General features: G+C 42.6%; 1 protein-coding gene across 11 annotated transcripts in view; it reads right to left on the bottom strand.

The window, feature by feature from the left end:
• The window catches only part of sox5 (SRY-box transcription factor 5), a 388,193-nt gene that overhangs the window by 261,025 nt on the left and 100,817 nt on the right, over positions 1-26,351 (bottom strand). For 3 of the 11 annotated variants that reach the window (XM_073066079.1, XM_073066069.1, XM_073066080.1), the window contains exon 1: positions 971-1,029. The exons of 4 other annotated variants lie outside the window; for them this stretch is intronic. In XM_073066079.1, the coding sequence (XP_072922180.1) occupies positions 971-1,008 (38 nt within the window). In that variant the 5' untranslated portion in view covers positions 1,009-1,029. Of the gene's footprint in view, positions 1-811; positions 935-970; positions 1,108-1,607; positions 2,213-26,351 lie in introns of those variants that run through there. 4 more of the 11 variants (XM_073066071.1, XM_073066074.1, XM_073066070.1 and 1 more) reach the window with 4 other exon arrangements.

Below are 26,351 nucleotides of genomic sequence, written 5' to 3'. Positions count from 1 at the left end.
CGTTTCAGCCGAAGCTTCAAAGTGAGATGAAATGAAGCAAATTGTTTCTCAAAAGCCCGCTCTTGTCAAAAGGAGCCACGGGCAACTTGGGGGGGAAACACTGCAGATGTATGTGTAATTATATTAGGTTAAACAAGGGCCTGACGGGAGAAAATAAAATCCTTCTTTATCATAACATAACCCATCACCCATCCTGCGCCGTTCTCCCTGAGACAAACCAAAGCAATCTTTGTGCTCCCTTTGCCTCAGAGCGGAGGCTGCCAGAACGGCTTCCTGTCCACAAGAAGACAAGAACAAAGTCCTTAATGTCATACTGCCATCAATTATCAATAGTACATTAGGAAACACACAGGAAGATGAAGAACTTTCTTTGGGCTTTGAGGCATTCTGACCAACATTAACTCCTCAAATACGGTGTGGCAACATTGGCCCAATCTCAAGTCACGTGACAGCACCGAGGGGGTCTCACGGGCAATCGAGTTCTTGGACGCCTGGTTCTATTTTCTTGTAAAACGGGACATGGTCATTCACCGCCGACCCTTCACTATCAACATAGTGGCAAGTTTAAGTGCGTTGAGGCGCTCCCTTTCCCATCGGAGCTGAAATCGCTAAAGCAACCACCAATAACACTGAAAATAAAGTCTGCCGTGAACTAATCTTAAAACAAATGCGGGAAAGCAGGCAAATGACACAGGAGAACTGGCTAGTTCCTTCAAAGCGCTGGCACGCCCTCAATGGGCCGACTGGACTCATTTTGTATTGCAATGCTTACAAGTCAATGATTACAAAAACAAAACAGCAAAATACATACATCTCAAAATCCGGCAGCTTGGAATAAAGAAATTCAACACGTCGTTAACTTTCGTTTCTGCTTCCATTACATATTTAAAATACTCGAAATTAGCGAGAGAAAAAGGAGAGAGGTCATCCCTTCAGAAAAGTTACTTCGCTTCTCTCGAGCTTAACTCACCTTTTGAATTCCTGAGGCAATCCGGGACCGCTGAGCATGCTGAATGCGGGAACTTGCCTCTGTCAAAACAAGTACCAACAATTGTTTCAAACTAAATCTATCAATCTTTGCATACCGCTGATGCAACTGATCCTGCGACTGAAATCCCTGTTAACAAACAACAAAAAAGGCAAGGAAACACAACAAACAACAGAAAAAAAAATTAAGAGTCGCCGGAATGTCTTAAAGAAAAAGCCGTCTCGTGGACTTTAACTGCCGCGGGTCCCGACATGATCAGACTGCCGCTCGATTCAGCCACTTTCCCTGCTCGCCACTGCCACCGTGACAGACGAGCTCGCTGGATGGCTGCCTCTTCATTGTCCAAAAATGCTTATTTGCCAAGCAACAGAGGAGCTTTGTGGCATCAAAAAAAGCTCGCAATTGATGGTAAGTTATGGCTTCTTTGTGAGCGCTTTGCAAAGAAAAACAAGAGATAGGAATTTGGCAGCAAAAATATAGCACCGCATTCTCTTGCGTTTGGAACCTATATTCTCCGCAAAAACAATCGAGCATTGTTAGAGGGAAGAAAGGGCAACTTTGACATATGAAATACAGCAGAGGCCCCGTCTAGGAAACCTGTAAACAACATGTCACTCACCCGATCGGTCTCTCTGTTATTTCTTGGGAGGACTAGGTTCACCAGAATGGTGCAAATTTACTGGTAAGATTTTTTTAAGTCATCAGATCAAGTTTAAACCCGACCTCCATGGAAACGTGAGGAGTCCCTGAGCCAAGATTTAACAGTTAACTGTGCGGCGAAGGCGAGAGGGAACATAGAACTACAGCGAGCCCCCAATCCTGAGTCTCTTTAATCTCTTCTGACCAACTGGGCTGCAAGTAAGAGAAAGATAACAAGGGAGAAGTCCCACTTTTTAAAAAGCTAACAGCGTGGAATAGCCATAATACCGGAATTTATCTAGATCCAGTCTGATTGGGGACTGAGGTAATCAGGTAATGGGACCTGACATAGATGATATACACACTGAGACTAAGCTAGCCAATGCACTTCAGCATCTGGTTAAAAGTCTATACAAAGCTGTACACATAACACACAACACACAGACCCAACTATCCACTCCTACTGGGAGGGTTCACGCCGCACAAAAGGCTACAGTATATAGCCCGCCCAAAATAAAAGGCCTTTTATTGTTGGATTCTGCAGGTCAGTTGATTAGATTTTCTGCAGAGAATTCCGTGAGGAAATTCCCTTTAAAGCCAAAATGATTAACTGGTCTATTCTGGGAAGTGAAGTAGACAATGCTTAAACAGTCTCTATAACCCATGTCCATGCTGGCACAGTGCGCACTAAAAATAAAACCCAGACTTTTTGCCTTGCAGCTGGGTAACATTAAGGGTCTTGAGACCACAGGCCAAAACCGCAGTCAATTGCCCCAGCCCAGTTGTGGCAGCAGTCAGACAAGACTTCCAGTTTGCATCTTGATGATCAGCAGTCATCCCTTGTATACCTTCTGCCGCATGTTTATCAGGAAAATATTTATTAAAACATTCCTTCCTTTTTCGTTTGTGCTCCATTAGTCGAACCAGCCATTACAAAGTGCATAAGTGGAATCTTTTCCAATTACAGGGAAGGATTCGACAAATATTGACCATTCTTGGTCAGTGGGGCTACGGTTACCATTGCCAACACAGATAAAAGCTTTCATTGTGCTTTGACGGCATTCTCCAGGGTAACTCAAATACCAAAAAGTAAATAAATCTACACAAGCGCGCGCACATACACACTCGCACACATATATACAAGCTCACTCAACGTATATACACGTGCATGCACTTATATTATCGAGCTTACACACTCTGTATGTTAAGACTAAATACATTTAACATTTCCCCACTAAATCTACAACAGTGGAGACAATCAGACGTTTAAACCGTTCCTGGGACCTTTAACTCTGCTACATATAGAACACAGATTTTATTTGTTTTACAACTCAGAGATTATTCAGGTTAGTATTGCACTCTGGAAAATCTCTTTCTCTACCGCAGGTAAAACTAAATGTTAATATGCCTATTACTGGCTCTAACGATTCTATACATTCGCGGGGACCGGTGATTGACGAATTTAACAGACCAAAGCGACTCAAATCTTAAATTCAGCGGTGGAAAGACTACGCACACTGACTTATTGTATTTAAATTCGATCGCGAGAAAAAATAACAGGAACTCGGCCGAATACCAAGATAAACTCTTTCCTCTGCATTTAGGCGGCACTGTGGGGGGGGGGGGGGTGCACCTCTCCCAGTGCAGGTAGGAGGAAGGGCAGACAATGGCTTCATTGAGTTTCCCCAGCTGTGCATGTGCGATGCCCAGTTGTGACTGCAAGTGTAAAGGTATTAATGGAAAGTAAATTTGTACTTTTTTTTGGATGCAGTTCTTAAAACAAAATACGAATGGAAACGAATCCATCCTTATTTCACTGACAATGCAATTAGGTTGATCCCTTCGATTAAACCCGTTATGCACAGCACAACAATCTAATCGAAAGATCCCGTGCCATCTGGCGTTGTGACTTCTCCGCATGTCTCCCACATGTTCTAGGGTGGATTGCAGTCTGGAAACGAGATGGTTAAGGCCACCTAGACAGCCTGTCAAGGAATATTTGTTGGGCTTCAGATGGCGAGAGAAACGGCGAAGCAAGGATAAAAAGTTGGTTAAAAAAAACTAAAAGCGAACCATGAAAAGTTACTTTCAACGCAAGTCAGTCAGTGGACTGGCAAATGCTGGAGATTCAGACACTGAATGAAGCGTGTCTTTAGTTTAAAATGAAAGTTAGTCGTCATATTTAAAATAATCCTACTGTAAAGGTTTCAACCTTAATGAGGCACATCAAAATATAGGACTCTTGCTTTTAATAAAGACTACAAGGTGTCCAAATCCACAGTATATTATTTCATTAAGAGCTTTTCTTTCAGAAGGGATTTGGGAGTAAAAAAAACTGCTAGCTTTGTGCAGCAAGGTCACGACCTTTGACAGCGCTCAGGGTATTTTCTTTCATCTTCCCATTCCCTCCAGAGCCTAACTTGCAGTGAAATTGCACCCGGTAAACCCGGCAGACAGAATTCAGCATTGTTGTAGAGGCCACGTTTTTTTCTAAACAAAACAGATTTGAACTGAGCCAAGGAAACAAAAATGTATTGTTCTTCACAGATGGAAGCGAGGGTTGCCAAGGTAACCAGATTAATCTCCTTTTTCTACTCCTTCCTCTCTTGTAGTGTGGTAATCTGTGTGTTCCTTTCAAAAAAGCAGGCTCAAAGCCCGTGCTCTAACTAGGTTCCTAATTAGCTGCAATTTACAATGAAGACAACATGATGAGATAATAGAAATTTGCAAAATAATGACATACCTCAGCAAAATATTCCTCCTCCCAAGATTCATTTTTGTACAAAAAACAATAAAGAGGGCCCTTCTAAAGCAGAGCTTGCAAATGGTGGTCTATTATGTGGCACAGAAGTTTATTGTTCTCTTCTCGTCCCTCCAATCAACAGCCTATTGTTTGACATCTTAAATAAAAATTACTCAAATACAGGACCACATAATGATCTCAGTTCTACTTATGTATACAGAGTAGTCAAAAATGTATCAGCACCGAATCCTGTACCCTGACTCCTGATAGAGTAGTGGACCTGAAAGGTAATTTACAATACAATGAACGTGGAAAGTAGCATTATTTCTGGCCTAATCACGCGTCTTCCACAGATTGAGGCTTGGAAGTACTTAGTAATGAAGGACAGCTAAGCAGGGCTGCTAATGAAATATGATGTAGTGCATTTGTTTTCATCTGGTTAACGCAAATTAACCAGCCTTTAGAGTGTTAGACAACATTTTTCTCTTTTATCACATCAAACAGCACCACTGGGGGATGGTAAAATAAAGAGGTAGCGTGATGGGGGGGGGGGGAGGAGGGAGAGGGTTTTTTTTAATAAACGACTGAGGCCTCGAAATGCACTGACCTCCAAAGCCATTAGAGGATGTTACTGAACTACAGTGACTGCGCTCGCTGCTCGATCTGCCACAGCCTGGAATTAGCATGTTCACTCACAGCCTTTATTTAAAAGGAAGCAGAAAACAATTAAGTGGAACCTTGGACTAATCTCATCCTGCCCATTTAGCCTTTCCCTCTGTGATGAGCAAAGAAGCCAACATCAGCATGCTATCATTCTGCCTTAATTAAAAAAGACACAAACAGTAGGGCTGTGAATTAGAAATGTAACAACGCATCACCCTGATTAATTCGAAGCTCATGTTGGATTAATAACTGCAACAAAGAACAAAAGGAAATTGTTATGCGAATTGCAACCTCTCAGGCCAGGCAAAGGTCAAATCGAAGGATTTGAATTTCATCCGGACTCACTTAATCAATTCCTTAGAAGGAAGGCCATATGTAGGTTTTGAAAGCTGCCCATTGTAACTTGGTGATCAAACCTGGAAGATTGCACAGTGTTAATTTCTAACAGATTTTTTTTAACCTAACTTCATGTAGAAACTTAATTAGCGCAGATGACGAATGGATAATGGAAGATATTCCCTGCAGACTTTCAACCAAAAATAATGTTTTTAAATAATGAGCTTCTCCGTCCAGGAATGCTTGGGAGCCTTTGATTCTGAAATCGATGATTGGGGGGGGGGGGGAATGGTGGTTGAGGGGTTGCTGATGGTGGCGAAAAGGACCGGTTGAAAAGCAAGTAGGAAAGAAAGTTTGTCTCTGTTAATTGTGAGAAAGTGCAAGTCGGAAAAGCGGGGAGGAGTTTCCCAGGTAATATCAGAGCTGCGAAGTTTGGTTTGCGATAGCTGACAGGAGCAGGCATTTCACCTGAATATTGAGCCACTTCCCGTGAAGGTAGTCAATTAAATTTACTGCTACTAAGTGCAGTGCCCACATTCCCAGTGAAACCCACCCATCCCGTTTCGAACGCTCCACTCGGAAGAAGCGCAAGTTGATGAATCCTTATTTCATATTGTCGAAGATTGAATCACATTTTAATTGTTAATTTGATCTGTTTCCCGGTCTCGTGGGATGACATAATTACAATTTAAAATGTAGATTAATTAACATTATCCATCTTCTTCCCTGGCTTTAATTGATCTGCGCTGCTCGTTTTTATTTTAGTTTTGTTCCCGTTCGGAAAATTCAAAAGAATCGTCGCTGTTTTCCAGGGTTGGAAGACGGAGGCATCCTCGAAGGCTACGACCAGTCGATCTTCAGAACAACGTCAGAAAACAAAGGAAGATTATTACTTAAGATCTGCCCAGTCCCTTTTCCGTGGATGCATCTGGCGTCCACGTGTGCGAAGCGCTAATGAAGAGTTTCCTGAGTGAACTGGGTTCCGACTGATGTTCCAGCTCTCCCATGTAGTTTCGGAAAACAAATGCTTCCTTTTATTTTGCGAAACAATTCCAGCATTCCCACCAGCCCGGGGAAACGCAGCCCCGTCGCGGGAGTTGGGGCGTGAGGCGGGTGGGGACAGAGATTCTTTATGTACTAAAATTCCCCGACAGATAGAGATCGGAGACGTGACAAGTGCTAACAAGGGAAACAGTTAGCATTTTTGCCTCTTAGCATGACAATAAGTGTCGCCACAAAGTTAATACGATTGGAAGGCCTAACACTTGATAAACTTGCTCAGGAGGTAGGTAACTCAGAGCAAATCAACTCAGACCAGCATCGGTTGCTCTTCTAGCGGGATTACAGAAAGGTTATAGCGCGAAAGGAGGCCATACGGCCCGTCTCCACTGGAGAAATACAGCGTTCCCAATCCCGCCCCCATAGCTTTTTTGGGAGTATATCCAGTTCCCCTATGAGTCCTATAACTGGGATAACTTCGATTACTCCTGCACTCAACCTGCATTCCAGATGCTAACCATCCACTGCATATATAAAAAAATCCTCGTGTTGCTTTTGCTTCTTTGACCAATCATATCCATTCCTTCTCTAGTTTTCGTACCCTCCACCAATGAGAACGGTCTCTATGCATCCGCTCTCTGCACGCCAAGAAGATCTGGCCATTGCGAGATACCAGCGAATGTTACACATAATGAAGCAAGTAATTATGGAGTGAGTAATAACGCTCCCGACTAAAGGAAGAAGTCGGATTAATTCGACCTCATTGGTAGGTACAAGGGTTTGCGAAATCCAGAGCACCAAAACTCACTGGTTCCAGCAGCATCTGTGAAATGAAATAAATCGTCGACGTTTCAGGTGGATCAGGACTGAGACGCAGAGGTTCGACTCGAATCGTCGACAATTCTTTTAGAAACATAGAAAACCTACAGCATAATACAGGCCCTTTGGCCCACAAAGTTGCGCCGAACATGTCCTTACCTTAGAAATGACTAGGCTTACCCATAGCCCTCTATTTTTCTAGGCTCCATGTACCTATCCAGAAGTCTCTTAAAAGACCCGATCGTATCCGCAGACCCTATCGTTTTCTCCTCACGGATGCTGCTCGACCTGCTGGTAGATTGTTGCAAACTTTTATGGAACTGGTTTCAAATGTATCTTGCAGTTGCAAATCAAGAGTGATTTAGTTTGAAAGTTCGAGGAATCACTCACAATTTCTCACATTAAAGCTATTTAATTCTGCCACGGGACAGTTAAACAGGATGGCCAACGTTGTAAGCATGAAGTGCCATCAGCTGCCAACCTTCCCATTGTTCCTTCGGCAGCATGTTGAGCAATGATGTGGGCTTGAACCTCAAGATTTAAAAATCATTACCGTGACAACGGGCAAAGCAGAGCAGAGTGCTTCGCAATTTACGACTTGTCAGAATTAAAAAAGCAACGTGTGAATAGCATTTCAAATTGATTGCAAAGGGATTGACTGAACTCTCAAAGTCAATTGCATGGGCCCTACTCTTTACAAGATGCTGGAGTCACTTAAGAGTAACTACAACTTCTTAGCCCACCAATCATCAGCTCGCTGGTTTGTGGCTTCAGCTAACTTTGATCCTCAGACAGCGATAACAAGCAAACAGTCATGAGAACTACGATTTGCCTTACAATTGAGCTGGCGTGAATGACACCCGATGGAACAAGATTCTGATGCGGTTATGGTATCAAGGAAAACAAAGATTTTCTTTGATAGAACACCATTAGATCCCGTTTTAACGCCGACTGCGGGATGGGGGACATTTTCCGTGCAGTATCTCTGTCTCTCGGCCAATGAAATGTCACCCCCGTTGAAAAATAGGGAATGCAGTAACCAATTGTGAAGAGCAAGATGGAGGCACAAGAGCCTGCAGATTCCCGAATCTGGAGCAACACGGACGGTGCTGGGGAAACTTAGCTGGATGGGCAGCAGTTGAGACTTTTCATTTCGATTGACAGACCGCAAGACATGGGAACAGAATTAGGCCATTTGGCCCGTCGAGTCTGCTCCGCCATTCCTGCCTTCTCCCGTAACCTCTGGCACCTTTACTAATCAAGAACCTATCAACATTTGTGACAAATATACCCAATGACTCCGCCTCCACAGCCGTCTGTGCTATAGGTTCAGCAACTCTTCATCTGTCCTAAAGGGATGAGGTAAATAACCTGAGGAAAAAGGTGAAAGGAAGAGCTGGAGCAAAAGCTAGTAGGCCATAGGTGTGGAGGGATGATAGGCAGATGTGCGAGGAAAGAGTAGAAGGTTCCACTTCTTCCCTTACTGGCTATCTTCCCTCTATCATTCAGTCCAAATGAAGGGTCTCCACCTGAACTATGGGGTGTTTATTTTGCATTGTTTCTTTCTTGTATATACAATTATGGATAAAGGTTATTTATGAAATATAAAATAAATCTACTTGACTGGCTGAATTTCCCAGCAGCTAGTGTTGCTGTGGATGGCAAGATGCCACACAGTACAATGGTCTAATGGTGTGTCCTGATAACATTGAGTAAACATTAAAACAGCATTGACATACAAGATGTGTTTTTTTAGGCCTTAGTGTTGTCAATGATCCCTCCCATCCACCCAACAATCTTGTTGACTGCTACCATCAGGCAGGAGGTACCAGAGCATTAGGACAAGAACTGTTAGGATGGGGAACAGGTTCTTCTTCCAGGCCATGAGACTACTGAATTTCCTGTCACCACCAAGGTTTCACGGCATATGAAACGCCAGTAGCATTGTACTGTTTACTTTTCTCTTTGTGTTGTAAATAAATGCACCTTATTAATTTATTTGTAGTAATATTACTTTATGTGTTGTGTGTGAGTACAAGTATATGTACTGTGTTGTGCACCTTGGTCCAGAGGAACATTGTTTCATTTGGCAGTATACATGAAAATGGTTGAAATAACAATAAACTTGGACTTTTTCGTATATGTTGGGAAGATGTCAGTGCTAATCATTCCAGAAACTTGAGTGTAAAACAGTCAGGACTTGAGTGCAGGACTGAGGAATTTTGCCAGAGGTGTCCCTATCACATGATAGGCAAGTAATTTTTTACACAGGGGGCAGAATGCACCTGGAATATGCTGCCTTGCGTGCTGGTGGACACATACCATTGGGGCATTCAAAAACCTCTTAGATATGCGCATGTATATGCAGGAACTGGAAGGATATAGACATTATGTAGGCTGAAGGGATTGGTTTGATTGGGCACTTGATTCCTAATTTAACTGGTTTGACACAGCATTGTGGGCCAAAGGGCCTCTTCTCTGTTAGGAGTACCTTGAGATGTTAAACCTAGGTTGTCACAGGTGGATGTGAAAGATCCCATTGCAACATTTTAATAAAGTGTTCTCCTGGTTGAAAAATGTCAGACTGATTCAGCTCAGCTGCTCTGCTTTAGACTGACCGAGCCCCTTTGATTTGGTTCAGTGTTCTCAGTTGCTCCAATTTGGAATTGATTCAGCTCATTAGATCTGATTCCAACTGATCGTAAAATCATTACAACAGGAGACCATTCTACCTATGGTGTCTGATCCATCTCCAATCTAGCCTGCTCTCCACAGCCCTACCAGCTCTTTCCTTTCAGACGCCTATCTAGCTCCATTTCCAGTGCTATCCAGAAACCGACTACTTTCTGTATATATAAAAAAGTTATTCATTATGTAATTTTGGTCATTTGCCTTCATTTTATGACCCCAGTTCTTTAACCACCCAACTTCTGAATACTGGCTGCAACCTCTCTCTTGCTATTTTATGATTTTAAATTCCTTTATCAGATCTCCTTGCACCCTCTTCTGATTCAAGAATTACACCTCCAGTCTGCCCCTAGAGGTGAAGTCCCTCATCTATGTAATTATAATTGTAAATACCTTCTGCACCCTCCCCAGATCCTTTACATACATCCTGAACTGTGGCACCCAGAACTGCATTCAGTACCTCAGAGTTTGGAGTTTTGGCTATATTGATCCCATGTGCTTGTTTAATCATTTTCCCAACCTCTCCTCCCAATGTTAATGCGATTTTGCCCATATATATTCCCAGATCGTTCTGGTCTGGTTCTCCTTTTAGAATTGTGCACTCTAACTAATATTGCCTCTTCTCATTCTTCCCATCATTACTCTTCCTATATCTTGACATTAAAAATTCATTTGTACCTGTCTCTCAATATCTCTTGACAGTCTATTAATGTTTCCCTTAAATGTTGCAGTATTACAAAATTTAGTGTGGCCTACAAATTTGGAAATTGTGCCCTGTATACCGTCAGAATTATACGCTCTTTAGATTACCCCTTCTCCTGCCCTGTATCTCTTTTACGTCAACTTCCCAGCTCTTTACCTCAGCTCTACCCGCTGTTTCACCTATCGCCTTGTGTTTCTTCCTCCCCTCCTCCACCTTCTAACTCTGACATCTCATCTTTTTTCTCCAGTCCTGCTGAAGGGTCTCAGCCCAAAATGTCGACTGTACTCTTTTCCCTAGATGTTGCCTGGCCTGCTGAGTTCCTCCAGCATTTTGTGTGTGTTGCTCAGTTCCTTAAGGTTGTTATAGCTGGGGGTGGTAATGGGGAACAAACTCCCACTACCTATTAAATGCTCCCTTTATGGCATGCACCTCAAATAGCCTCTGACAACCAAGTTCAGCTCCTGGCCTTCACATGTGGCTTAGCTAATAAGCCTGGCAGACCACTGTCAAGAGAAGGTGCAAAGGTGGGTTAGTGGTGCTTTAAAACCAGTCACTTCAGGCAAATGGGTACCATTAGATGAGGTTGACAGCTCATCTAGGAGATGGAAAATTCTGATCTCAAACCTCCGGGGCCTGCGGCTATTCCCACTCATGGGAAACACTTTGGGAGTAAACCAAGGGAAAAATCCGGAGCTGGAGTCCCTGAGGCAGTCCTACATTGAGTTCAATGCTGACTGCCAAGTTCCGCGAAGCTGCTGGTACCAAACTGTATTGGTCTCTGTTGTTCCTATGGGTTCATCAGATACACGGAGAGGGGGAGCTTGCTACATGGGCACCAGCTTGCTCTCCATATCGTACTGCCCAGGCTTGTGTACCTAGACAGCTAGGATGCAATATTCATGATTAACTCTGACCAATGGTAGCCCTCACTCACCTCACACTCAGTAGTCATTTTGTTATGGATCTAACAGAGTGGCCACTGGGTGTAAATTCATGGTCTTCTGCTGCTGTAGCCTATCCACTTCAAGGTTCGACGTGTTGTGCATTCAGAGATGCAATTCTGTACAACTCTGTTGTAATGAATGGTTATTCGAGTTGCTGCCACCTTCCTTTCACTTTGAACCAGTCTGGTTCAAATTGGTCAGAGTCTCCTCCGACCAATCTGATTAAAAAAGCATTTTTTTCCGGTAGAACTACTGTTCACTGGATGTTTTCTGTTTTTGACACTATTCTCTTTAAACTCCGGAGACTGTTTTACATGAAAATTCCAGAACAATTTTTAAGAAACTCAAACCACCCCCGTCTGGCACCGTTAATCATTCCACTGTCAATGTCACTTAGATCACATTTCTTCCCCATTCTGATGTCTGGTCTGAACAACAGCTGAACCTCTTGACCATGTCTGCATGCTTCTATGCATTCAGTTGCAGCCACTCGATTGGATTTGCAGTAACGAGGTGTACAGATATACCTAATAAACTGGCCACTGTGTTATATAGACAGACACTCCACTTCATACTTCTTTGCTCTGAATGAACTCAGTTGGATCTAATTTGTATGGACATACCTCTCCTAGTTGCAGTAAACATTGTATCTGATGCCATCCACTGATAGGGGAAAAAATGCCAAATGAACAAAATTGTGGATCAGGCAATTTGCAACTAGTCAGAGTTAAATATGGATTTTCAGCAATTGCTTGGAATCACAGAACACTTCCCCAAGAAGTTCAGGAATACAGCAGGAGATTGAGGATGTGCGCTAGGCAGGCTAAGTCAGAGCAAAATAACTTTTCCAGCTTTTATTGATACATTGGTAAAATATTTTTTCTAATGATTTCAGGTCTTTGTACTCTGGCGTTGATCAGCCAAGATAAACACCAGCAAGGACATCTTCAAAAGGCGATATCTCAAAACGCAGCATCCATTGTTAAGGAGCGTCATCATTGAGGACATGCCCTCATCTTGTCCCAGCCATCAGTGAAGAGGTACTGAAGCCCAAAGGCACACACTCAATATTTTAAAAACAGCTTCTTCCCCTCCACCACCACACCATCAGATTTTTGAATGGTCAATGAACCCATGAACACTACCTCAATTTTTGCTCTCTTTTTGAACTACCCAATATATATACACACACACATTCTATATATCTTGTAAGTTATAGTTACTTTATGTATTGCACTGTACTAATGTGGTAAAACAATGAAATTCACTATGTATGTCAATAATAATAAACCTGATTCTGATCCTGAAAGAGAAGCTCAATATCTTGCAGCAAGGGGTTCTGAACTATGATCTAATCTCAGTTAGGTGCCAGCTTTAAAACTTGTACACATTTGGGGAAAGTTTTTTAAGAGCTTAATAACAAGCAAGCTAGTAAACTCTCACCATTTTGAGGTTGCATGTTTAATGTTCGGCAGCTGAGAAATCAGACCAAGCCAGAACGCACAGCTGCAGTGTGAATGGGGCTTTAGAGAGAGTTCACGTCAGTCAGGATCTCACATCCAAACAGTAACTCCACTGGAAATGTTTTCAATGGATTTTAATGAAAAGTGCGTTTCAGTTAACTCCAGACCACATTTGTTTTAGGAAAGAAGGAAGATTACACAGGCCGGCACCTTGGATTTGAAAGGGGCTACAGTATGTGCTTGAATTAAATGCAGTCACCGACAAAGCAGGCTGAGATGCTTATATATCTGCAAAGTACAATTGATATTTATATTCATCAATGTATGTAAAGAATGCAAAGACTGGTCAGACAAGATTTTAAATGGGATGTAGTAAAAGACTAAACAAACAGCTTGAAGCCCCAAATCTGCTTTCCTTTGTCCCAGTCAAGTAACACCTTCTAATCCTGTCATACAAACTTGCTCGCGGTATCCAAATGAATTAATCCACATGGTCATACAATTTCTTTAGATTTTATATAATGCCCATAAGCTACTTCTACTCTCAGATTTACCTGCTCGAGGAATTCAAACACAATGATTTTTAGTCAAAGTAGTAAACTGGACCACACTGCTCTGATTTAGTTGAACCAATTGCATAAATATTGGATTATGCAAATCCTGTACGCTTTGGTCAATTGGTGGATACTTTAAAGTAAAGGCAAGAAAGGACTTGACTTTGCACTCAAATTCAAAGGCTACACAATAAGAATAATAAGACAAACTTGGTTTACAACCATACTGCACAATGCATTCTGTTTACACATGTATGGGTGAATTTAAATATAATCATTCTTTTTGTATTTGTATTTTCATTGTTTAATTGGACATTCATGAAAGGAGTTATTACTAAGATGTCCATTATGTCTGGCACTCCATCTGTTACTAGTTTCAAATGCTTTAAGTAAACAATTTGCTTGAAAGCTTACCTTATGAAAGCTGACTCAATGCACAATGGTGCTATTGATTTGGAGAGTGCTCAGTTAATTTCTAACAATTACAATTAAGTTTTACGTCAAACAACAGCGTGCAGTGTATCAATAGCTGTTGGACAGCTAATAGCTGTGGGACACATCTGGCTGTGACTGCAGTTGGAAGGTATAGACATGAAGAGGAGAATGATAGGAGGAAAAATACAACAAATTAAGGGAGATAAATCATAGAAGTCGACCAGAGGATCAAACAAGAAAGCAGGAAAGGATATTTAGAGTGGCAAATATCCAGTGTGACGATTAAGAGAAAAACTCTGTTCCTGGTGTTCGTTGAACTAGCAATGAAATGCACTAATGTCATAAAGTGCAAATGGCAATACACACATAGTCATAGAATAATCCAGCACAGATACAGGGCCCTCAGCCAAACCAGTCCATGCTGTCCTGTGTGTCTACCCAGCTAGTCCCAATTTTTGGTTTAACCTGTCGTTTTGGTTCAGACAAAGCTTTATCAGAATGTTTGTTCCCAGGGGCTTGTACTTATGCACGGTGAGAATGAGGAAAACAACATGGAGACCTCGGGTAAACTGGCAGAATTCCTTGGCTTAGACATGAATATCAGTTCAACTATAATAGGTCATGCAAGTTGACAGATAGTTGGTCAACCTGTTAAGGATTGGGACTGGTGAGTTCAATAGTATGTGCATAGTTAAATTCAGTGATGCTCCAACCTATGCTGCAACAGCAGTTACTCTGGTGACAGAAGACATACAGGAATTAGTTGAGTGGTATCACAACAACAACGTCAGTAAGACCAAGGAATTTATTGTGGGACTTGAAGAAGGGGACGTCGAGGGAACATATGCCAGTCCTCATTGAGAGATCAGCAGTGGAAAGGGTAGGCAGTTTCATGTTCCTGGGTGTCAACATTTCTGAAGATCTATCCTGGGCCCAGCATATTGATGCAATTACAAAGAAGGCACGACCATGGCTGTATTTCAATAGGAGTTTGAGGAGACTTGGTATGTCACCAAAGACTCTTGCAAGTTTCTACAGATGTACCATGGAAAGCATTCTAACTGGAAGGGCCACTGTACAGGATTGAAAAAAAGCTGCTTAATGTTTCAAACTGAGCCAAGTCCATTATGGGCTTTAGCTTCCTGTACCAAGAACATCTTCAAAAGGCGATACCTGAAAGAGATGGCATTCATAATTAAGGACCCCAACCACCCAGGACATGTCCTCTTCTCATTGCTACCATCAAGGCAGAGGTACAGGAGCCTGAAGACACTCACTCAATCTTTTAGGAACAGCTTCTTCCCCTCCACCATCAGATTTTTTAATGAACATTGAAGAAACTACCACACTATCTCACCGGATTTTTTTCTCTGCACTAATTGATTATTTATATTATATATATTTCTTACTGTAATATATATTTCAACATTATGTATTACATTGACCTGTTGCAACAAAACAACATATTTCATGACACATGCCAGTGATGTTAAACCTGATTCTGATTATTTCGAACTGTTCCTTCCCAAGGCACCAGCACATCGTGGGGGAATGATACTCCCCTGTATATTACCCAAGTGTTCAATAACACATGAAATTCAGATTCATTAAGACTTGTATCATATCCATCTAGATTTGATTACAAACAACCTCACAAGACAACATCAATCCCGTTCTTGGCTGATATGCAAATATGTAGAACTAGCAGTGTTCATTTTAGAGTAATCAAGAATCCGGTTTGTTATCACTGGCAAAGTGAAATTTGTTAGTTGCGGCAGCTGTACAGTGCAAGACTTTAAAAAATGCTGTAAGTTACAATATGGAATATGTAAAAAATAAGTAGTGCAATAGAGAGCCAATAATGAGGTAATATTCATGGGTTCATAGATTGATGATGGAGGGAAGAAACTCTTCCTAAAACATTGCATGTGTGTCTTCAGGCTCCTGTACATCCTCTCTGAAGGTAGCAATGAGAAGGGGCATATCCTGGGTGGTGAGGGATGTTGGATGCCTTTCTGATGCTTCAGCCTTTCAAGGTTTCCTTCGTGGTGGGAGGGCGGGAGCTAGTGCCCATGATGGAGCTGGCCAAGTCTACATCTCTCTGCTGCTTTTGCTGATCCTGTGAAAGGCACCTCCATAGCAAACAGTGATACAATGAGTTAGAATGCTCTCCACAGTACATCTGTAACAATATGCTAGTCTTCAGTGACATCCAAATCTCCTCTAACACCTCATGAAATATAGCCTCTAGTGTGCCTTCTTTGTAATTGCATCAGTATATTGGGACAAGGATAAATCTTCAGAGACACTGACTCCCAGAAACATGAAAATGTTCACCTTTTCCATTGCTGACTCTTCAATTAGGACTGCTGTGTGTTCCTTCGATTTTCCCCTTCCTGAAGTCCATAATCAATTCCTTGGTCTTCCTGACATGGAGTCCAAGGTGGTTGTTGTGACACCACTCAACAGCTGATCTATCTCACTTCTGTACACCTCCTCATCACCATCTGTGATTCTGCTGAAAACAGTTGTATCATTGACGAATTTATAGATAGTGTTTGAACTGAGCATAGCCACATAGTCATCGGTGTAGAGAGAGTAGAGTAATCAAGAATTGGAACCCCGGACGGCTTTCGTTGCCCTGGCTCAGTGACCCAGTTGCAACTTCCCAATATTCCTTGGTTCACCAAAACAGCAAGAACCCCTGTAGTTTACCTTCCTCAATGTTGAATCATCCAGAGATACACATGGTATGACAGTCTTTAAATACAATGATTGGGTTTTGGAATCAGCAGTGAAAAAATGGGGCTTGTTGCAAAGTTAAAGTAAAATTTATTATCAAAGTATATATTGATAATATATTATCAATTACATTATATATATATATATATAGTGCTTTACTGTATATTTCCTTAAAATTCACTTTCTTGCATGTATGACAGGAAAATAAAGAAATACAATAGGAAACGTTGTACATAAACAGAAACTGACAAACAACCACTTTGCAAAAACGACAAACTGCAAATAAAAAATAAATAATACCAAGATCATGAGCTGTAGAGTCCTTGAAAATGAGTCAGTAGGTTGTTGAATCAGTTCAGCATTGAGGTGAGTGAAATTATCCGCGGCAGTTCAGGAGCCTGATTGGTGCAGGGTAATAATACATCCTGAAAACAGTGGAGTGGGTGCTAAGGCTCCTGTACTGTTAGTATTGAGAAGAGTGCAACATGTCGTGTTGCTCAGAGATTTTAATGTTTTGTGGCTATTAGGGAGTCAAAACATCCCTGTGTTACTACAAAGGATGTGGATCCTAAGGAGGGAAAGCAGTAGCTAATTTCATTAATTAAGCAGACCAGGACAAGACCACAAGACTTAGGGGCAGAATCAGGCCATTTGGCGCTTTGAGTCTGCTCTGCCATCCCATCATGTCTAATTTATTATTCCTCTCAACTCCATTCTTGTGCCTTTTCCTCGTGATGCCTTATTAAAATCAAGTCAAGTCAACTTTTATTGTCAATTCAACCATAACTGCTGGTACAGTGCATAGTAAAAATGAGATGTTTTTCAGGACCATGGTGTTACATGACACAGTACAAAAAACTAGACTGAACTACGTAATTAAAAAAAACACAGAGAAAGCTACACTAGACTACAGACCTACACTGGACTGCATAAAGTGCACAAAAACAGTGCAGGCATTACAGTAAATAATAAACAGGACAGTAGGGCAAGGTGTCAGTCCAGGCTTCGGGTATTGAGGAGTCTGATAGCTTGGGGGAAGAAACTGTTACATAGTCTGGTCGTGAGAGCCCGAATGCTTTGGAGCCTTTTCCCAGACGGCAGGAGGGAGAAGAGATTGTATGAGGGGTGCATGGGGTCCTTCATAATGCTGTTTCCTTTGCGGATGCAACGTGTAGTGTAAATGTCTGTGATGGCAGGAAGAGAGACCCCGATGATCTTCTCAGCTGACCTCACTATCCACTGCAGAGTCTTGCGATCTGAGATGGTGCAATTTCCAAACCAGGCAGTGATGCAGTTGCTCAGGATGCTCTCAATACAACCCCTGTAGAATGTGATGAGGATGAGGGGTGGGAGATGGACTTTCCTCAACCTTCACAAAAAGTAGAGGTGTTGCTGGGCTTTCTTTGCTATGGAGTTGGTGTTGAGGAACCAGGTGAGATTCTTTGTCAGGTGAACACCAAGAAATTTGGTGCTGTTTACGATCTCTACCAAGGAGCCGTCGATGTTCAGCGGGGAGTGGTCGCTCTGTGCCCTCCTGAAGTCAACAACCATCTCTTTTGTTTTGTTCACATTAAGAGACAGGTTGTGGGCTCTGCACCAGTTCGTTAGCCGCTGCACCTCCTCTCTGTAAGCTGACTCATCGTTCTTGCTGATGAGACCCACCATGGTCGTGTCATTGGCGAACTTGGTGATATGGCTCGAGCTGTGTGTTGCAGCACAGTCATGGGTCAGCAGAGTGAATAGCAGTGGACTGAGCACACAGCCCTGGGGGCTCCCGTGTTCAGTGTGATGGTGTTGGAGATGCTGCCTCTGATCCGGACTGACTGAGGTCTCCCAGTCAGGAAGTCTAGGATCCAGTTGCAGAGGGAGGTGTTCAGGCCCAGTAGGCTCAGCTTTCCAATCAGTTTCTGAGGGATAATTGTGTTAAATGCTGAACTGAAGTCTATGAACAGCATCCGAACATATGTGTCTTTTTTGTCCAGGTGGGTTAGGGCCAGGTGGAGGGTGGTGGGAATGGCGTCATCTGTCGAGCGGTTGGGATGGTACGCAAACTGCAGGGGGTCCAGTGAGGGGGGCACTTAAGAACGTAACAACCACCACTTTAAGTATACCCATTTCAAGTAAAAGTCAGCTTGGGAACAAAGGAAGGCTAATGTGAGATGGTAATAAAATATTTAGAGGTGAGAAACAGTTTTGTATGTAGTATCATAGAGTCATAGTCAACAGAAACAGGCCCTTTGGCCCAACTGGTCCATGATGACAAGACACCCATCTAAATTAGTCTCATTTGATCGTGTTTACTTAACTGCCCCGAGTCTTTTCTATCGATGTACCGTACCTGTCCTTATGTCTTTTAAATAACATCCAGAAATAGAGAGGACTACATTAAATTCAAATATTTAATTCAATCCCAAATGATGTACCAAAAACAAAATTAAAAAGATATTACCAGAGAGATAAACGTGATTTTTAAAAATTTTTTGATATAACGCCAACAATCATGAAGGTCTAAAATAATTAGACTCACTCTAATAAAAAACGTGCCAGAGCAACTAAGATTTAACATGTCACCATGATTTAATATGTTTGAATGGAAAAATGTTAACTTTTTCTGAGCTATTCACAGATTATTTGAGGGCTAGGACTTTGCCCCTGCCATATGCTGAGCACTTAGTTCAGTTCCGTTGCTTCAGAATCAGAGCAACTTTGAAACAATTTCCAAGAGATTTTTAATTGTGCAGTTAGCATCCTGGAATGATTACAACCCAACTTATTTCTTAATCATAGTGAGCATGGACAGCTGACCATTATCCTTACTACAAAATTAGGGCTCCTGACAGTATTCCTTCAGATGGTTTTCCAGATTACTAACTCCTTTGATTTAAGAGCAACAGAGTGGTGCTGCAGTTAGTGGCACTGCCTCACTGCTCCAGTACCAGGGCTCGATACCATGCAATCTGTGTGGAGTTTGCGCACTCCCCTGTGACCATTTGGTCTTTCTCCAGGTATCCAGTTTCCTCCCAGGTCCCAAATACATGGGGGGAGGTTAATCAGTGATTGTAAGTTATCCCAAAGATAGGTACAGTAAATGGCAGGTGATTTAGATTGAAGCTAATGGGCATGCGGGAGAGAATTGGCTATCAGAAAATACGTGGGTGGGGGTTGGGATTGCTCTGACTGCCAGCAAAGACTTGATGAGCCAAATGGCCGCCTCTTATTTATAATAAAAAGAGGAAAATAAAAGCCTTTCCATTTTCATTCTCCTCGTGATTTCAAAGCTCTACTCTTTACTTTGTTTCCTTCAGTTCCCATTGAATGAGAACACACGTAAGTTGAGACCCATAATTATCCACAAACCGTTCCAGTGCTGCCACGGCTGTACACATTCACTTAGATCTTTCCTTCAAACCATTTGGGACCATTCTTCATCCTTACCTCACAGGTGTGAAGAGGGGTCTCTGAACTGAGTGTCTTATCATTGTGCATTAAAATACAGATTCAGGGTCGGCCACTGTCAGCTCAGCTGACTGATATAAATGTAATGATTTATAAAACAACGTTATTGAACTCTGCTGAAAATAATAGGTCTCCACTACTATTAAATAAAACATTGGAAAATGCCTCAGCCATTCAAGACAAAGTAAATTTATTTATTACCAAATATGTATCTGTCACTGTTTACCACCTTGAGATTCATTTCCTTGCAGGCATTTACAGGAAGATAAAGAAATATAATAGAACGTATGAACAACTATTCACAAAGATTAACAACAACTAATGTGCAAAAGAAATTGTGAAAATGAAAAAAATAATACTGAGAACGTGTGCTGGAAAGTCCTTGAAAGTGAGTCTGTAGATTGTGTTTCAATTCAGAGCTGAGGCAAGTGAAATCACCCACGCCGGTTCAGGAGCCTGATGGCTTTAGGGTAATAACTGTTCTTCAACCTAGTGATGGGTCCTAATGCTCCTATACATCCTTTGTGATGGCAGAGTGAGAAGAGAGCAAGGCCTGGATTGTGGGGATCCTTGATGATGGATGCTGCTTTCTTGTGGCATGTTGCTTGTAAGTATCCTTGATGGGTCTTCAAGTTCACTCTGCTATTCAATTAATTCAGTTGTGGATGATCTCCACACCAGTTCCATTTCTCACCATTGCTTATCATCCTGCGAGACCCTTATCTCATAAGAATCAGTCAATTGCAGTGTTCAAAGCCCTAGTTGCCGAGCATTCATAAATACATTAATAAATGATCTCAGAACACACCTCCTGTTCCATTTAGGGCATTGGCAACAGGAGCATATATTCCTCTGTGAGTCTGGTTGTTCCACTTATCCTTGGTGATTTTACTATCAGAATTAAACACACGTTCATCTTATTGTCTAATGCCAACAAACTATTGAGAGCAGAGGGAAAAGTACTAAAGTGCCTAATCAGATAGCTAAATGAAAAGAGTTTGAGAAGATTTGGTATGTCACAAATTTCAATCGGTGTACATCGAGAGCGTTCTGACCAGTTCCATCACAACCTGATACGGAATCTCCAACGCACAGGATCACAAGAAAGTTGTAGATGTGGCCAGCTCCATCATGTTGAGGAATGCTTCAAGGGGTGGTGCCTCAAGAAAGCAGCATCCTTCACGTAGGAGCCTCGACCAATCAGGGAGAGGTATAAGAGCCCTAAGAGCCATGCTCGACAATTCAGAAACAGCTTCCACTCCACCATCAGACTTTTGTGTAATCCATGAAGCCATGGACACTACCTCATTGTTCCTTTTTAACTCGATTTATTTACAAATTGCATTTGATTGTCAGTGATAATGGACCTGATTATGATTCTGTACAGTAATATGCTTTTGCTGTAAGATTGAGCAGGAGGAGAAGATCAGAGTTCCATGAGCCAGTCCTCTTTAGGGGATCAGAGATGGAGAGAGTCAGTAACATCAGAGGATCTGCCCTGGAGCCAACATGGAAGTGCCATTACAAAGAAGGCACTTTGTTAGAAGTTTGCACAGATTCAGCATACTCGGTAGATTGCGTCACGGCCTGGTCTGAATACTCCAATGCCCTGGAATGGAAAAGCCTACAGAAAGTGGGGGACACAGCCTAGTCCATCTCAAGCAAAACCCTCTCCATTACTGAGCATGTTTACGAGGAGCATTGCCACAAGAAAGCAGCATTCATCATCCAGAACCCCCACCATCCAGGCCGTGCTCTTTTCGCACTACCATTGGCAGGAGGTACAGGAGCCTTAGGTTCCAGGCCATCAGGTTCAGGAGTAGTTGTTACCCTTTATGCTTCTGAACCGGCATGGATAACTTCACTCGCCACAACTCTGAACTGATTCAACAATGTACTGACTCACTTTCAAGGACTCTACAATTCATGTGCTCAATATCACTGAGTGTTGATTTGCACAATGTGTCTTCTTCTGTGCAGAGGATGTTTGTTGGTCTTTGCTTCTATATAGTTTTTCATAAACTCGATTGTATTTCCTTATTTTCCTGCAAATCCCTGCAGGAAAATGAATCCCAAGGTGTGATATAGTAACATACTGTATATGTAGTTTGATAATAAACTTACTTTGACTTTAACTTTCCAAGCAGGCTTTATTTCTTATATAAAGAATGCATTGAGAAGTTTGCCATGATTGTGAGGGGCAATGTTTTGTTTAAAGACAACCTGTCCTGTGGTTGGAGGCTTGTGTGTGTGAGGGTGGGAAAGGAGTTTTTTTTGCTTTTGTTGTTTTGTTCTCTTAAACACTTCTATCATACCCGCCTGCATCACCACATCAGATGCTCATTCCACACACCTATCACTCACAGTAAAAAAACTTGCCCCACATCTCATTTAAACTTATTTCTTTCACCTTACATGCATGACTTCTCTTATTAGACATTTCAGCCCTGGGAAAAGGCTAAAAACTGTCTGCTTTATCAATGCCTTCCTTTATTTTATATACATCAGACAGTTCTCCCCTTGACTTCCACTGCTCCATAGAAAGCAAGTTTATCCAACCTCTCCTTTTTAGAACATGCCCTCTAATCTGGGCAACATCCATGTAAACCTGATCTGCACCCTCCCCAAAGCCTCCACACCCTTTCAGAAATGAATATGATACTCTAGATGTGGCCTAACCCTCTTTTATAATGACACAGAAAGAGACCATTCAGCCCATCAATGCCATACCAGTTTCCAGGGAAGCAATTCAGCTTTCCATTTTATGTTGCCCTGTATATCTGCCACTTATTACACTTGTCTCCTTTTTGTTTTTTTCCACTTACCTACAGTAAGAGGTCACTTCCAATGGCCAATTAACCTAGCACATCTCATTGTTGGATGTGTGAGGAAATTGGAGCATCCAGAGGAAATGTGGCTGGTCATGGAGAAGGCACACACTTCACACAGGCAACGCCAGAGGTTGGACTCGAACCTAGATCCCCGAAGCTGTTAGGCAGTAACACTACCCGCTGCAGCGCCCACCAGAAGAAGAAGAACTAAGCTGTGGTAGTTTCCTTACAAAGTGCTTCAGAATACATCAGCATTTTACCACTGACCATTTTACTCAGTTGTTGGAATCCGGGCAAGGCCAGCATTCATTGCCCATCCATGATGGCCCTTGAATGGCTGTGAGCTACCTTCTTGAACTGCTGCAGTCCTGGTGAAGGTGTCACTGGGGAGGGAGTTCCAGGATTTAGACGATGAAGGAAGGACAAAATATTTTTTGTCTGGAGGTGGTGATGCTCCCAAGTGCTGAAGCCTTAGTCTTCTCCAGTGGTAGATGTGGCAGGATTGGTAGTTGCTACTGGGGTGGCAATGCACTGTCATTGTACCAGAGGGTTTAAATGAAACTTGGGAGGGTAAATTCTAGTTCAACCCAAAAGAAACAGACATTTCGCCAACACTGCACTGCAGAAGGGAGTGGAGGAGCAAGACTTTGTCATCTTCAAATCAAGTGTCTCAAAATACCCTTTCAAGTAAAATATTCCATAGTATTAATTAAAGAAGGTTTACACAATCTTCTGTTGTACTGACCAACATGAATCCCTAAAACCACGAAACAGAAAGAGATTACCTATTTATATATCTTTTCATGTTTGGTGGAGTCTTGCTGAGCTCAGATTGGCCTACATGTCCTCCATTCTAGCAATGACAATGATTATGTGGAATGTGCTGTGACTTTCCAAGGCTGTGGAAAAACTGTCCTCTTTCTTTTCTCGATTTCCTCCTCATCAGGTCTGCAGGCTGGTAAAGTGAGGTCTGCACATTAATCGCCAGGGCACTGATGCCTACTGGCAGTTCCATGATAAAGGCTGTTCAAGTGTTTATAGACAGTGTCAGAGTGGGAGCAGCCCCACAAAAGTATGTATGCTAATTATCATACTGAGCTGTCATTCCCGACTGTATTGTTTCCTTACAAAGTGCTTCAGAATACACCAGCATTTTATCACTGACTCACGTCTAATCCGCTCCGATAATAATTGGTGTTTTTGAGGAAGTGCGCCTTCCCCTTTCAACCGCCTGAAGTTAAAGCAGTCAGAAACAGTACAGAAAGAGAGATGATTGACAGTCCTGTCACCTGGCACGCCCCCCACCACCCAGTCTAAGCTCGATTTCAAAAACTTTCTGGATGACATTTGTTACATCGCAAACCAACTGTTTGTTATTTTCCTGTTAAGGTAAAGCAATGCTTGACACCATTGTAATGATGAAGTGGGAATCACAGAATGGCCATTTGCATACAGTATAATCAACAGTGAATAAGTGCATTGTAACATAAATGCATCCTTGCCAACCTTTTCATTATAGAAACAGGTAGGAGTACTTAATGCCATTCTAAAACGTCCAGTTACATAGTACATGACATCTCTGTATCCAGAGAGTTATTTCTAGAGGTATTAAAGAGGCGACAGTATGCTAAGTAAGAATTGGCATTTATGCAGCAGCTTTCCGCAATATCGGAATATATCAGAAGTGCTTTAGAGTCAATAAAGTTATATTGCTGATTTGCTTCAGAATTATGCAGTCAAAGTTGTTCCCAGGTTTCAAACACCCGATTTGCAGACACCCCGCACAAGTGTGTATGAGATGGGTGGGACGGATTTTCCAGCTCCTGCGGGGCTGTAGGCACACTCTGAATCAGAACCAGGGTTATTATCACTGACATATGTTGCAAAATGTGTTGCTTTGCAGCAGCAGTACAGTGCAATACATAAATATACCAAAAGTTACAAAAAGAAATATGTTAAATCATTTAAAAGTCGTTCTAAAAGGGAGCAAAATACCGAGGAAGTTTGCCTGGGTTCATTATCTGTTCAGAAATCGGATGACGGGGGGAAGAGGCTGTTTGTAAAATGTTGAGTGTGTGTCTTCAGGCTCCAGTACCTCCTTCCTGATGGTAGTATTGAGAAGGGGGCATGTCCTGAATGGTGGGCGCCCTAAATGATGGATGCTGCCTTTTTGAGGCATTGCATTTTGAAGAGTCAGCGTCTGCCTGCTGAGGCTGGGGCTGTTGCGCGAGCCTTCTCCTCTCATCCCAGCCTTCTCTTCTCATCCCAGCCTTCCCTTCTCATCCCAGCCTTCTCCTCTCATCCCAACCTTCTCTTCTCATCCCAGCCTTCCCTTCTCATCCCAGCCTTCTCCTCTCATCCCAACCTTCTCTTCTCATCCCAGCCTTCTCTTCTCATCCCAGCCTTCCCTTCTCATCCCAGCCTTCTCCTCTCATCCCAGCCTTCTCTTCTCATCCCAGCCTTCTCCTCTCATCCCAGCCTTCTCTTCTCATCCCAGCCTTCTCCTCTCATCCCAACCTTCCCTTCTCATCCCAGCCTTCTCCTCTCATCCCAACCTTCTCTTCTCATCCCAGCCTTCTCCTCTCATCCCAGCCTTCTCTTCTCATCCCAGCCTTCTCTTCTCATCCCAGCCTTCTCTTCTCATCCCAGCCTTCCCTTCTCATCCCAGCCTTCCCTTCTCATCCCAGCCTTCTCCTCTCATCCCAACCTTCTCTTCTCATCCCAGCCTTCTCCTCTCATCCCAGCCTTCTCTTCTCATCCCAGCCTTCCCTTCTCATCCCAGCCTTCTCTTCTTATCCCAGCCTTCCCTTCTCATCCCAGCCTTCCCTTCTCATCCCAGCCTTCTCCTCTCATCCCAACCTTCTCTTCTCATCCCAGCCTTCTCTTCTCATCCCAGCCTTCTCTTCTCATCCCAGCCTTCCCTTCTCATCCCAGCCTTCTCCTCTCATCCCAGCCTTCTCTTCTCATCCCAGCCTTCCCTTCTCATCCCAGCCTTCTCTTCTCATCCCAGCCTTCCCTTCTCATCCCAGCCTTCCCAGGCTGCAGCAATCGCGTTGAGCGGGCAGGGCTGGGAACTCTGGGCAGACCCAGTCACTCACTCGCTAGAAGCCAGTATTCTCACGCTTGCTTGCTCTCCTTACTCCTATACGCGTGTTTGTTTCCAAGTTGCAAATTGTTCAGGTTACAAGCCTCAGGAATTACCCTACGGTAACCTGGGCATTGCCTGTACTAGGATTTACTTTCCTGCTAATCTTCAATTCATACCATGGATCTTTCCTGTAAAGAGCCTATTTAGCAACAATCTTTTAAAAAATATTTTATCCATACCATTTTTAACTTCCAAATTCA

The sequence above is a fragment of the Hemitrygon akajei genome, chromosome 14 (genome assembly GCF_048418815.1).
Source record: "Hemitrygon akajei chromosome 14, sHemAka1.3, whole genome shotgun sequence".
In the NCBI taxonomy this organism is placed as follows: domain Eukaryota; kingdom Metazoa; phylum Chordata; class Chondrichthyes; order Myliobatiformes; family Dasyatidae; genus Hemitrygon; species Hemitrygon akajei.
Note: the sequence above shows the minus strand (reverse complement) of the source record. Positions and strands in the feature narration are given on the sequence as shown.